General features: G+C 45.6%; 1 protein-coding gene across 1 annotated transcript; it reads right to left on the reverse strand.

Moving 5' to 3' along the window:
• Window positions 1-2,651: 2,651 nt before the first annotated feature.
• On the reverse strand, window positions 2,652-11,781 carry LOC311520112 (uncharacterized protein; the record flags this gene model as incomplete). The annotated part of the gene is made up of 3 exons (XM_084627352.1): window positions 2,652-2,770; window positions 3,311-3,336; window positions 11,048-11,781. The coding sequence occupies 3 exons, from the start codon at window positions 11,779-11,781 to the stop codon at window positions 2,652-2,654; spliced, it is 879 nt and encodes a 292-aa protein (XP_084483478.1).
• Between the last annotated feature and the right edge of the window lie 1,191 nt (window positions 11,782-12,972).

Here is a 12,972-nt window from a genome sequence, read left to right on the forward strand (position 1 = left end):
TCGTTTCTGTCACAGATTGTAGTGTAGTGTGGTGGTTATCATGTTTGCTTCACACGTAAAGTATCCCTGGTTTAAAACTAGGCAGAAACAGTGCCTTTTCCCCGACTGATCAGTTTTGGTCTTCCTCCATTCCAAGCCCTTTGCTGAAATACACCCGTATTTCCCACACTTTTTGTTCCTTTTTCTTTCCTTTGACGATATTTTAGGGTTGTAATTTAATGGCCACACAATTTTGCTCATGAATTAAAGTTTAACACAACATTTGACAGCCTTTTCCTATGCCCTCTTTTCTGTCACTTACGGGAGTTTACTTATGGGAATATTCACTGATTTATTGCACCGAGCATTTCAAAGGAAAGGTCAGAATCATTTACCTTGGATTCACTTTCCTTACTTCTTTCTAATTCTTTCTTTCACATAGATGGGGAAATCTGTGTTGGAGCAATTTAGCTTACCACTCTCTCTTTCTAGACGGAAGCTGACACAATTAAAACTTCCCAATTTGCAAATATCTATGTGAAAATATTTCCTAAACCAATGCAGAGATCCTGGGCAGGGCTAGGGGTGAGGCAGATTAATAATTGGCTGTTCTTTATTTTGGTGCTTGCTAATTGGCCATTTGGAATTTTAATACGTGATGGCATTACAGGCGAAAGATAATCTCAACATGTGGAGAAGAAACGGTTATACGGGCTAATAAATAATTTCTTGGTGTCACACCAAAAGCGATGCATTCCAGTGTGAAAGAAGAACTAATTCATGGCTTATGAGCATTTGCTACGTAGTTGTAGCCATGCAGGTCCCAGAAAAGCTTGTCTTTGTCCCCAACAGAAGCTGGCCCAGTCAAAGATATTATCTCACCCACCTGCGCGTTTGCTCGCCACACTACCTGAGACAAGCGGAAAGAGACTCAAAGCAGAGAAAATGGAACAAAGAAGTTGAATTCCTAGCTGAAAAATGGGCCCCTTTGTCAGCTGGAGGCAATCTCAGAGGATTCTGGGACCTCTTGTGGCTATTGCTGGTTTTGAAAAAAGCCAGGTGTTATTAAGGCAATATCACTTCTACTATATCCACTGAAGCAGATTTATGCTTCACGATTGCTGTGTATCCAAAGAGATTCATTCAATTCAGCACACAAGTGAATAGAGATAGGCAGCTGGAGTCAGCCAGTTCGCCCCCATCTCAAAGTCTTTGGTTTTTAAAAAGGCCCCTTTTGGTGTTTATACAGGACAGGGCAGAAAACAGCCAGATAATAAGCTATTGGGGTGAAAGTTCTGAGGTTTTTTTTAATTTGCAGTGAAGACTGAATGGAGAATTGTGTCGAGAAGTTTCTTTCCCTGACTGAGGATGGAAGCAAGGCAGCATCAACGAGACTCCTAACCAGTAGACCAAGGGTACTCAACAGGTGTACCATGGGCCAACTCTAGACCGCCAGAAATTTTTAATGGACCCTGAAATCTTTTTAAAAATCATAATAATAAGTAAATAAAATTATTTTCTCTGGAGTCTGGACCTTGATCATATCTTGACTGAGATTTTGGACCTTGACAAAAAATAGTTGACTACCCCTGCAGTAGACCATAAGGGGGGGTAATGTAGGGTTTTTTGGTTCAGCTCCTCTATGCTTTCTAAGGCTACTTGCTCTCCAGTTAAAGAAATCCCTTCCAACCCTGATATTCTATGATTCTATGAAATGGTCCATTCCCCATTTCAGAGGGGACAGGAACAGAGAGTGAAGGAACCCCTGTGCTCATAACCTGAGCTCAAGGAAAAGCATTGAAACAAGCTCAAATTACGATTTAGGTTCCTCCATCAGAATCCCAAGAGGAACACAAAAGAGGAACAATCCTCCTCTGCTTTCATTTACCCCACCGCATCCCTCTCCGCTTCTTCTTCTGCCTACCTAGTGGCTTGATTTCCTTTCAGAGTGGTAGCCGTGTTAGTCTGTATCAGCAAAAACAATGAGGAGGACTTGTGGCACTTTGGAGACTAACAAATTTATTTGGGCGTAATCTTTCCTGGGCTAAAACCCACTTCATCACATGCATGGAGTGGAAAATACAGCAGGAAGAGATATATACAGAGTCCATGAAAAGATGGGGGTTGCCTTAAAATCATAGAAGATCAGGGTTGGAAGGGACCTCAGGATGTCATCTAGTCCAACCCCCTGCTCAAAGCAGGACCAACCCCAACTAAATCATCCCAGACAGGGCTTTGTCAAGTCCCCTGCCCTCTGACATGTCCTTTCACAGAATCGCAGAGTTGGAAGGGACCTCAGGAGGTCATCTAGTCCAATCCACTGCTCAAGGCAGGACCAATCCCCAATTTTTGCCCCAGATCCCTAAATGGCCCCCTCAAGGATTGAACTCACAGAGAACTGTTTGAAATGGGCCACCCTGTTTACCACTACAAAAAGTGATTTTTCCTCCTACTGCTAATAGCCCATGACATGCTAACGAGGAAATAGCCGTGATTTAAAATCTCCACTCAGAAATGGTGAACAACAGCAGAACCCAAAGTAACTGAAGGAAGGGCGGATGATCACAGTTAGGACACAGAATTCAGAAGATGGCAAAGCTCAGAGCCCCGTTACATGGAGTCAGAATGCAATCAGCTCACAATGAGGGGGAGCAAACTCCCTCCCTTGCTCTCTATGCCAAAGTTCCTGTCAGCTCAATGTCCAGGTCGGCTGCTGAGAGGGTTGCAATGGGGTCAGTGAAGGCAGAGAAGGATTGTTCCTCCTGGGTTTTCTTTGTGTTGCTCTGTGATCCTAGTGGAGGAAGCTGACGCATCATTTGAGTTTGTTTCAGTGGCTTGGGTTGGGCTCAGGTTGTGACCCTGAGCACAGGGGTTCCTGCCCGCTCTGCTCTTAGCCGCTCAGGGAATGGACAAAGGAGCAGCTTCAGAAATTGGAGAGAAAATAGCCTAAGGAAGTGTAGCACAGCTGAGAAGAACAACAGCCCCATCTTCTCCCTGGTGGTCTAGTGGTTAGGATTTGGCGCTCTCACCACCACGGCCTGGGTTCAATTCCCAGTCAGGGAAAAGTGACTTTATTGCAAAACACCTTAATTTATTCTTCTCTTGCAATTTGAACAAATTGACGTTTTTTCCCTGACTCCCCCATCTTCTACGTGATCTTGGCAAGGGCTTTGGAGACCATATCAAAATCAAAGCTTCCCATTGACTAGGAGCAGAATATGGGCATGTTTCCACTGTGCACTTCGTTGTCCACAAATAGACAGGTGCAAATTCTTGTTCCCCCTTGCTAGCTAGCCTAACCAATGTTGTAACAACAGTAATAGACACTCACGTTGACCCAAGATGTCAGTTTTCTTGCTGAAACAAAACCAAAAAATCATTTGGGGTCAACCAAATTCTTTCAGCAAATAAAATATTCACTCAAAAAACTTTCATCCCACTCTATATACCAATCTTTGGAAGTAACCATCTCAGCAAAACTGACCATTAGCCTCTTCCATTCCTGAGGGCTAGCTGCTGTCGTGTTCTAAGCATAGACGATGGGCCTTTCACCTGTTGGCCACTGGTTTCTACCTTGCTCAGGTAGCTACTGATGAAAGGCAATGTGGTTTAGTGGCAGACCTACTTCTATCCCTCTGTCCAACTAGGCGTGTTTGTTTCACACTGCTTGTAAAAATACAATCAATGCATTTTGTTGATACCTAAATCTGGGATCAAGATGAAACATTGTGATTGTAAGTCAATGAGAAAATCTCTGCTGAGTTCGACAGAAGGAAGGTTTTCTCATCAGGTTCTAGCACACGATAAAAGTTCTGAAGGTTCTTAGAGTTTCCAGACACATGGGCCAGAATTTTCAGAAGGTCTCACCCCCACCCCTAGAGCCAGATTTTCAGAAGAACTCAGCTCCCATTTGGGCAATAAACATTTTGGCCAGATTTTCAGAAAGGCTCAACACACTGAGGGCTGAGCTATTTTGGAAACAAAAGGTGGTAGAAGTTGTGGGTGCTGGTTGCTTGGCCGTCTGGCCCACCAGGCAGGAGTTTGAGGTTCAACATTACTTTCTCAGAATGGTAGCAATCATCTTTTATTCCCTTAAAAAGGGAGCAGGGAGATGACATATAAAAATCGCTTGTGCTTTAGAAAGTCTCTAGAAGTTGAAAGAGATATGCCATCTCCACCTCCCTGGAAAGTTCACAACAAGTTAAAGAAAACTGTGATTGATAAGTGGCTTGACTAACAGTGACAGGCTGGCCGAGTGGTCTAACGTGTCAAACTCAAGGCTGTGTCTTTCCGTCATTTGTGTTCTGGGCTCCATATGCAGGTGGGCGTTCAAATCCCCTTCCTGACACAATCATTGCCTTCTACATGAGAAATAGACTCATTTCAACCTCTCCTGTAACATTACAACACCAACTGCTTCGCATTTCTATGCTAGAACTTGGAGGGAATTCAAAAGTGGTGCATTCAGGGCACCTAGTTGAGGTCACGGGTGGTCTAGTTATAAGCTAAGGTTGTTCAGTCCTGTCTGGGAGGGTAAGCTCTGGAGAACACGGATCATCTGAAGATTACTGAGGGGAAGCAGGAACATCTGATCCAGCCAGTGGAGGACAGCCATCTAGAATCCTAAGGAGATATTTTGGCATCTAGGGAGTGAGAAGTAAATCTCAGAACGGAGAGCTGAGGTGGTGCTGATGACTATTTCCTGTGGCTAAGGCTAAACGGGAGCGTGTACATCTAGGAACAAGGAATGTCAGCCACGTATACAGCAACAGTGGGATCTCAGCTAGGAGTCAAAAGGTCTTTTTTACCTCTGTATTTGTTGTGCCCACTTCATCCAGTACTGAGGTCCCCAGTTCAAGAAGGAGGATGAAACATTTGAGAGGAGAAAGAAGAGCCATGAGAAGGATGAAAGGCTTAAAACCCCCGCCTTGCTGTGATAGTCACAAAGAGCTCAGAAAAGGTTTAGGGGATGACGCTCTCACTCCCTAAGTACCTACATGGGGAACAATACTTACAAACAGGCTCTTCAATCTAACAGACAAATGTATAATGTGAGCCAATGGCTGGAAGTGAAGCTAGACATATTCAGATTGGAAATAAGGCATGCTTTCTGACAGGGAAGGGAATTAACCATTGAAAATCTTACCCAGAGTCCTGGTGGAGTCTCCATTCCTGGAAATTTTCAAATCAAAATTGGATCTATTTTTTTTTTAAACGGATCTGTTCTAGTTGAAAAGGAATTCTTCGGGGGCAGGTATCGGGCCCGTGCTAGACAAGAGGTCAGACTGGGTGTTTACGAAGACCCCTTGTGGTTTTAAAATATGGGAAACAAACCCTTAAATGACAAACGTTTTATTCTGTGAATCAAAAGGAAGTGCTTCCCCTGGCTCTTTTTCTCATTTTGTAAACAAGGGCTTGGAATTTCAACTCTCAGTGAAGCTTTGCCTTTAAACTGAATTAGGTGAATTTTCCAGCTCTTGATCCTCTGAGTCTAAGGAAGAATCCCTGAAAAGCAGGTGAGGTTTCAGTTCAGAATTTCATAGGTTAATTTGATGCCATCCAAGAGTGAACACTTCGGTAGGGAACAAGTGAGAATTTGTTGACTGAGAAAAATTCCTGGTGAAAATTGGCAAAGCTGTGGATATTTTTAAACATTCCAGTGAATTTACACATGAAGATACAAACAGAGAGAGAAAGAGAAAATCACACACTGAACAGCCCCTTGTAGGCATTAACAAAAATCAGACCCACACACAAACCCACACAGCACACAGAGAATCATAGAATCATAGAATATCAGGGTTGGAAGGGACCCCAGAAGGTCATCTAGTCCAACCCCCTGCTTGAAGCAGGACCAATTCCCAGTTAAATCATCCCAACCAGGGCTTTGTCAAGCCTGACCTTAAAAACTTCTAAGGAAGGGGATTCCACCACCTCCCGAGGTAACCCATTCCAGTGTTTCACCACCCTCCTAGTGAAAAAGTTTTTCCTAATATGCAACCTAAACCTCCCCCACTGCAACTTGAGACCATTACTCCTTGTCCTGTCATGTGCTATCACTGAGAATAGTTTAGATCCATCCTCTTTGGATCCACCTTTCAGGTAGCTAAAAGCAGCTATCAAATCCCCCCTCATTCTTCTCTTCTGTAGACTAAACAATCCCAGTTCCCTCAGCCTCTGCTCATAGGTCATGTGTTCCAGTCCCCTAATCATTTTTGTTGCCCTTCGCTGGACTCTCTCCAATTTTTCCACATCTTTCTTGTAGCGTGGGGCCCAAAACTGGACACAGTACTCCAGATGAGGCCTCACCAATGTCGAATAGAGGGGAACGATCACGTCCCTCGATCTGCTGGCAATGCCCCTACTTATACAGCCCAAAATGCCATTGGCCTTCTTGGCAACAAGGGCACACTCTTGACTCATATCCAGCTTCTCGTCCACTGTCATCCCTAGGTCCTTCTCTGCAGAACTGCTGCCGAGCCTTTCGGTCCCTAGTCTGTAGCTGTGCATTGGGTTCTTCCGTCCTAACTGCAGGACTCTTAATTAGACAAATTGGAGGATTGGGCCAAAAGAAATCTGAGGAGGTTCAACAAAGGACAAGTGCAGAGTCCTGCACTTAGGATGGAAGAATCCAATGTACCGCTACAAACTAGGGACCGAATGGCTCGGCAGCAGTTCTGCAGAGAAGGACCTGGGGTGACAGTGGATGAGAAGCTGGAGATGAGTCAACAGTGTGCCCTTGTTGCCAAGAAGGCCAATGGCATTTTGGGCTGTATAAGTAGGGGCATTGCCAGCAGATCGAGGGATGTGATCGTTCCCCTCTATTCGACATTGGTGAGGCCTCATCTGGAGTACTGTGTCCAGTTTTGGGCCCCACACTACAAGAAGGATGTGGAGAAATTGGAGAGAGTCCAGTGAAGGGAAACAAAAATGATTCGGGGTCTGGAACACATGCCTTATGAGGAGAGGCTGAGGGAACTGGGATTGTTTAGTCTACGGAAGAGAAGAATGAGGGGGGATGTCATAGCTGCTTTGAACTAAATGAAGGTGGATCCAAAGAGGACGGATCTAGACTATTCTCAGTGACAGCAGATGACAGGACAAGGAGTAATGGTGAAGTTGCAGTGGGGGAGATTTAGCTTGGATATTAGGAGAAACTTTTTCACTAGGAGGGTGGTGAAACACTGGAATGGGTTACCTTGGGAGGTGGTGGAATCTCCTTCCTTAGAAGTTTTTAAGATCAGGCTTGACAAAGCCCTGGCTGGGATGATTTAGTTGGGGATTGGTCCTCCTCTGGGCAGGGGGTTGGACTAGATACCTCCTGAGGTCCCTTCCAACCCCGATATCCTAGGATTCTATGATCATTTGGCCAACAACATGCAGCAAAGCACCCAACTCAGTTGCATGAATGCTCTATAAGCCACTCCTCAATTATACAGAGACACCAGCATATCTCCCCAGCTCTCAGCCTTGCACCTCAGAAATGTACCATCTTACACGACTCATGGCCTTCTCTTGAAAAGTGTAAGCTCATTAATTAGTTCGCCACTTCATCAAAAATAAAGGGGACATGCACCAGCTTTTGTCATGTGAGCAACTTTCCCAAACACTTTGGACAAACTCAGGAGTAAGTATAAAATATTAAAATAAGTTTATTAACTACAGAAAGTTAGATTTTAACTGAGTCTAACTGTTGGTCACAGAGGTCAAAAGTGGTTACATAACAAATGAAAACAGACTCCCAGTCTAAACTCTAATTTGAAAATACTAAGCAAGAATTGGATCAAACAGCTTTTCTCACTTACTGGTTGCTCCAGGCAATGTTGAGTTCTTAATACACAGACTGAATTCCCTCTCAGCCTGGGACCAATCTCCGCAGTTCAAATTCTGAGTCTTCCAGACAGTCTTCCAGGTGTTGAGATTGGGGAAGAGATAGGCCATGTGGGGGTGTCTTTGACTCTCATACATATTTTTTCTCCAGCTGCTAGGTAGATTCTTGCCGTGATGCTGGGGTTAGTTAGCCCCCAATATGGAGCAGCAGTTTGCCTCCTGCACCGTGTGGTAGGCGTGTCACAGCTCCTTGACTTTGACCCCACAGGGCAGTGTGTCCCTGTCATGGCCCCTTTCTATCATGCATCACAAAATCTGCGTGCGCACCTCGGGAGTTACACCGCAGAAAGCTGCTTTCCTGTGCAGAAACTTGCCCGTGTAGACAAGGCCGCAGAGGGCTTACATAAGAACGCACGACAGGTCATAGACTGGGTCAGACCAATGGTCCGTCAAGCCCAGTGTGCTACCTGAGAGCGACCAGTGCCAGATGCATTGGAGGGAAAGAACAGAACAGGCTTGTTGACCTGCAAGGTGAGGGTCTTTCACCTTTATATTTAACTTCATTGTTGTCGATTCCTACTTATCCTATATCTAACTACCCCTCCTCTGAGGTCTCTGGGCAAATCAGGTGTGAACCACTCCTTTGACACAGACGTGTCCCAATCCAGCTGAATTGAGGCAGAATTTGGGCCAATGTCAGTTTGGAAAAGGCCTGCTTCACCCAGCAGGTTTCTCAAAGTATCCGTTGCTGTGAACCGCATGTCGTGTGGATGTGCGAACTCCAAAGATAGCAAACATGAAAAAAAAACCGCAAAGCCGGTTCTGAGGTTTCCAGAGCCAGGCCTGAGGGTTAAAGAGCTGTGCTCAAAAGGACAAGGGGGCTCAGCAGCTATAAAAAGAACTAGTTGCAAAAACAAAACAAAAATTACATGGAAAAAAAACAACCAAACAACAACCACCCAGAAAAGCTCCTATCACTCGCCCATCACCATTGTAGATCTTGACATCTCCTGCCTAATGTGACATCTTTGTTTTGCGAAGAAGAGCCCTGGGGAACTCCTGCGAACTCCAAAGATAGCAAACATGAAAAAAAAAACGCAAAGCCGGTTCTGAGGTTTCCAGAGCCAGGGCTGAGGGTTAAAAAGCTGTGCTCAAAAGGACAAGGGGTCTCAGCAGCTATAAAAAGAACTAGTTGCAAAAACAAAACAAAAATTACGTGGAAAAAAAACAACCAAACAACAACCACCCAGAAAAGCTCCCATCACTCGCCCATCACCATTGTAGATCTTGACATCTCCTGCCTAATGTGACATCTTTGCTTTGCGAACAAGAGCCCTGGGGAACTCTCTGGCTCACCTGTGTGGGTGGAAGGGGTCTCACACTACGTGGGAAGGCTGCATCATGAGAAAAACCACCTGTGCTCTACTTTCACACTTTCTAATCTTTCAGAGTAGCAGGAGGCGGAAAAGTGAGACACATGCATTAGACTCAAGAGCAAAACTAAGAGACCAAACCACAGACTCTGGACTCAGCATTCATGTATCCTGCAGTCTGAACTTGGAATCTGTTACATTCCCTCATTGGCTACCATCATTTAACCAACACGGAAGTGCTTCTTGTCCAGCAAGGCAGCCAGTTTGGGACCCATAGGCATGGCATGGCTCTGAAGGAATCAGCTGTTTCTCTCTGTGCTTCAGGAAACTTGGGATCCAAATGGTAAAAGACAGTTGTTCCCAGTTTCATCATGGCATCCTTTAGAAGTGTGAGCAATTCTAAAAACAGTTTACCTTGGCCACAGGTCACCATAGCGTCCATCTCTGGGGTGAAAATCAACCACTAAAACCTCTCATTTCTACCTGAGTTCTTGTCAAATCTTTGACCTTAGTTGTAGCAATTTTACACGGCTCTGGCGTAGAATTCTTCACCAACCACACAACATACCAGTAGCGATACTGAGGTAGAACTCCCCCAAATATGCCCTTTTGTTTCTTTAATCTGGTGGCACAGATTTAAATAAGGGACTAAATTCAGGTGCGCCTTAGAATCCCTCTAAGACACCAAATGTCAGGTATCTACTCAAAATGGGTGTCTTTCTGCAGCTCTATCACATTCCTCATGGATGCCATTTCCTACACATTTACAGCATCTCCCAGGAGTGAGCTGAACAGAAATGTCACTTCCATTTTTCCCATCTCTACCTAGGAAGGGATTGCATTTCCCAAATAAGAGGCAACATGCACCTGATTAGGAAGGGAAGATCTTCAGGAGCAACCTCCTGCAGGGCATGGGCCACAACTGCTTTGGGAGGCAAATGAATGGGTCTTTTGCTTAGTTCCAAATCCTTTACTAGAGAATCCTCTTCCCAGCCCCTTCGGGAAATATTGACCTTACCAACTGAAGAACAGGGGGATAGAGATGGTGATGGAGAATCCCTCTGATTTACCCTATGTTCTTCTGTTGTTACAGAGGGGAAAAGACATTTTTCCCTATCCCTTCTCTATTCCTGCTCTTTGTTATACTTCAATATATTTTAAGGGAGGAAAACGGTAGTAAAAATATCTGCCTTCAGGAAAACCTGAAGCAACAGCGCTCTGATGACCTGTGACAACTGGGAATGAAACAATATGTTCCTGGTGGGGGAACTTGATGACTAACAATTGTTTTTAAATGGGGGAACAGTATAACTGTGATGCTCAGGCTTTGTTTAGACTAGGACATGTGATGGAGTTTAGGTCAGGTCAAGGGGAAAGCTAATGCCAACCACTGCACCTCGGCTGCATCTGCACGACAACTGTAATTGTCTTTTAACACCAAGATCACTAACTTGAGCAGCCAACGCCATGTACAGTCCTAGTGGATGTAAGGCACGGGTAGTTTTTGCCTCAGTGTAGCTTGTTGGGAACAAACCTCTCTCCCCCACCTGGAGCTGATGAACATTCCTGGCTGGAGGGACACACGCTCCTTCGACCCAAAAGGAAAGGAGTTGATAGAAAACATCACAGGACTGACCCCAAAGAAGGGTGAGCTGCAAAAGGCAGGAGCAGGCAACTCATCTGGGGGAGCTGAGTAACCACGGTGAAGATGGGGCACAGATCACTAAGTGGGAATTAGCAAATGTGATTTAAAAGAAAAAAATACCTTTGGCCAGCCCTAGTCAAGGCATTTGTTACAGATCACTCCCATGTGGATTTTCTGATGTCTAATAAGGGTTGAGCGCTGATTGAAGCTTTTCCCGCACTCAGAGCATGTGTAGGGTGTGTCTCCCGTGTGGATTCGCTGATGTCTGATCAGGTTTGAGCTCCGATTGAAGCTTTTCCCACACTCAGAGCATGTGTAGGGCCTCTCCCCGGTGTGGATTCGCTGATGTGAGAGGAGGGATGAACTGTCAATGAAGTGCTTCCCACACTCAGGGCATTCATAAGGTTTCTCACCCGTGTGGATTTTCCGATGTCTAATAAGGTGTGAGCTCTGCTTGAAGTGTTTCCCACACTCAGGGCATCCGTAAGGTTTCTCACCCGTGTGGATTTTCCGATGTCTAATAAGGTCTGAGCTCCGATTGAAGTGTTTCCCACACTCAGGGCATCCATAAGGTTTCTCACCCGTGTGGATTTGCCGATGTCTAATAAGGTGTGAGCTCTGCTTGAAGTGTTTCCCACACTCAGGGCATCCGTAAGGTTTCTCACCCGTGTGGATTCTCTGATGTGTGAGAAGGTCCGAACTCCCTTTGAAGCTGTTCCCACACTCGAGGCATGTGTAGCGTGTTCCTTCCAAGTTCATTCTCTCACGTGTAATAAGGTCTGACTGGCTACCGAAGTTTTCCTCTGGCCTCTGCTGACTCTCACAGGCTTTTGTTTTTTCTGGGCGTGCACAGCTCCCAGAATCATTCCCTTTGGACCTTCCTGACAACATCCCATGGGCTTCTACTCGCTCAGCATCTTCCTGCTGGGGTTCCTCCTCGTTTTCACTCACCATCCCAACACCTGACGGGAGACCGAGAGAATCCAGACGTAAGTCTCTGCCTGCGCCAGAGAGAAAGGAAATCTCAGAGAGAAGAATGGAAAAAGGGATGAAGGAACGAAAACGTGTACAGGACAGATCAAACCTATCAGAAGCTGATTTTCCCTTCAACCTTCCCCAGAGGAGAGAAAGGAAGGGATCAGTTCTGGGTCCGTATCTCAGAAGAAATCTCAGGGGACAGCGAGATTGGGGAGGGACCTGCTGCTAGTTGTCAGTCAGGATAGGTGGGAAGCCATGAGTGACCTCTGCCTAACGATTCTACATCTGCAGGGAACAATCCTGAACTTGGAGAGCTCACAAGGTCTTTGTAGGGCATCCCAAATGTTTCCTGTATTCACCGACAGTTTTGGGGTTGGTTTAACCAATGCCTCAGCTATGCAGGCAGCTCTCGGGAGCACTTTTTTTCTTAGAGCCATGAAGGTCTGGGACGCACGACTCCTCCCCTCGTTCCAGCTGAGAGATCACATCAGTTCTGGAAACTGGAAACCCTGCTCAAGGCAAAGAAAACAAGGGAGGTCAGTGGAATTTGTGGGATACTTGTCACAAAGAATATTCCATGCTTTTAAGCCCAGCTCACTTTTAAGTAGTAACGTCCCAAGGCCGGCTTCCTTGGCTCAAAGTGCCAGGAGATGATTATTATAAATCATATTCATTACCTTAGTGCCTAAGGGCCAACTAACAGTGGGTCCTCATTTTGCTAGGCACAGTACAAACCGAGAAGCGTTGATGGCCCGTGCCCTGAAGAAGTTACAATCTAAATAGACAAGGCAGACACAGAATGGGGGAAGGGGTAGAACCCACCAGCAGAGTGAACTCCGTGAAGGCAGAGTGGCAGATCTGATCAACACAGGCCTAGATCTTGAGACTATCGGATTTAATGTTACAACCAGGGCCAGTGTTTTCTGGAAATTGTCGCTAGGACTGCATTTTTTCCCAAAATTACTCTTTGTTTCTGGAATCACCGTTAATATCCGGAATTGCTGATCAGAAGGTGGGTGGGGCATGCAGGGTCACAATCCCCCAGATTTCTCCCTGGAGACACCCGTCTCCTCCCCAGGGCACAGGCTGGCTGCGGTTGAGACTTGATGCCAATTTCTTCCCTACTCATACAAGTCTGGGATCGGCAGTGGGACGCCAGGCTCTCTC

Source organism: Lepidochelys olivacea (genome assembly GCF_965140295.1).
Source record: "Lepidochelys olivacea isolate rLepOli2 genome assembly, chromosome: 4".
Classification (NCBI taxonomy): Eukaryota; Metazoa; Chordata; order Testudines; family Cheloniidae; genus Lepidochelys; species Lepidochelys olivacea.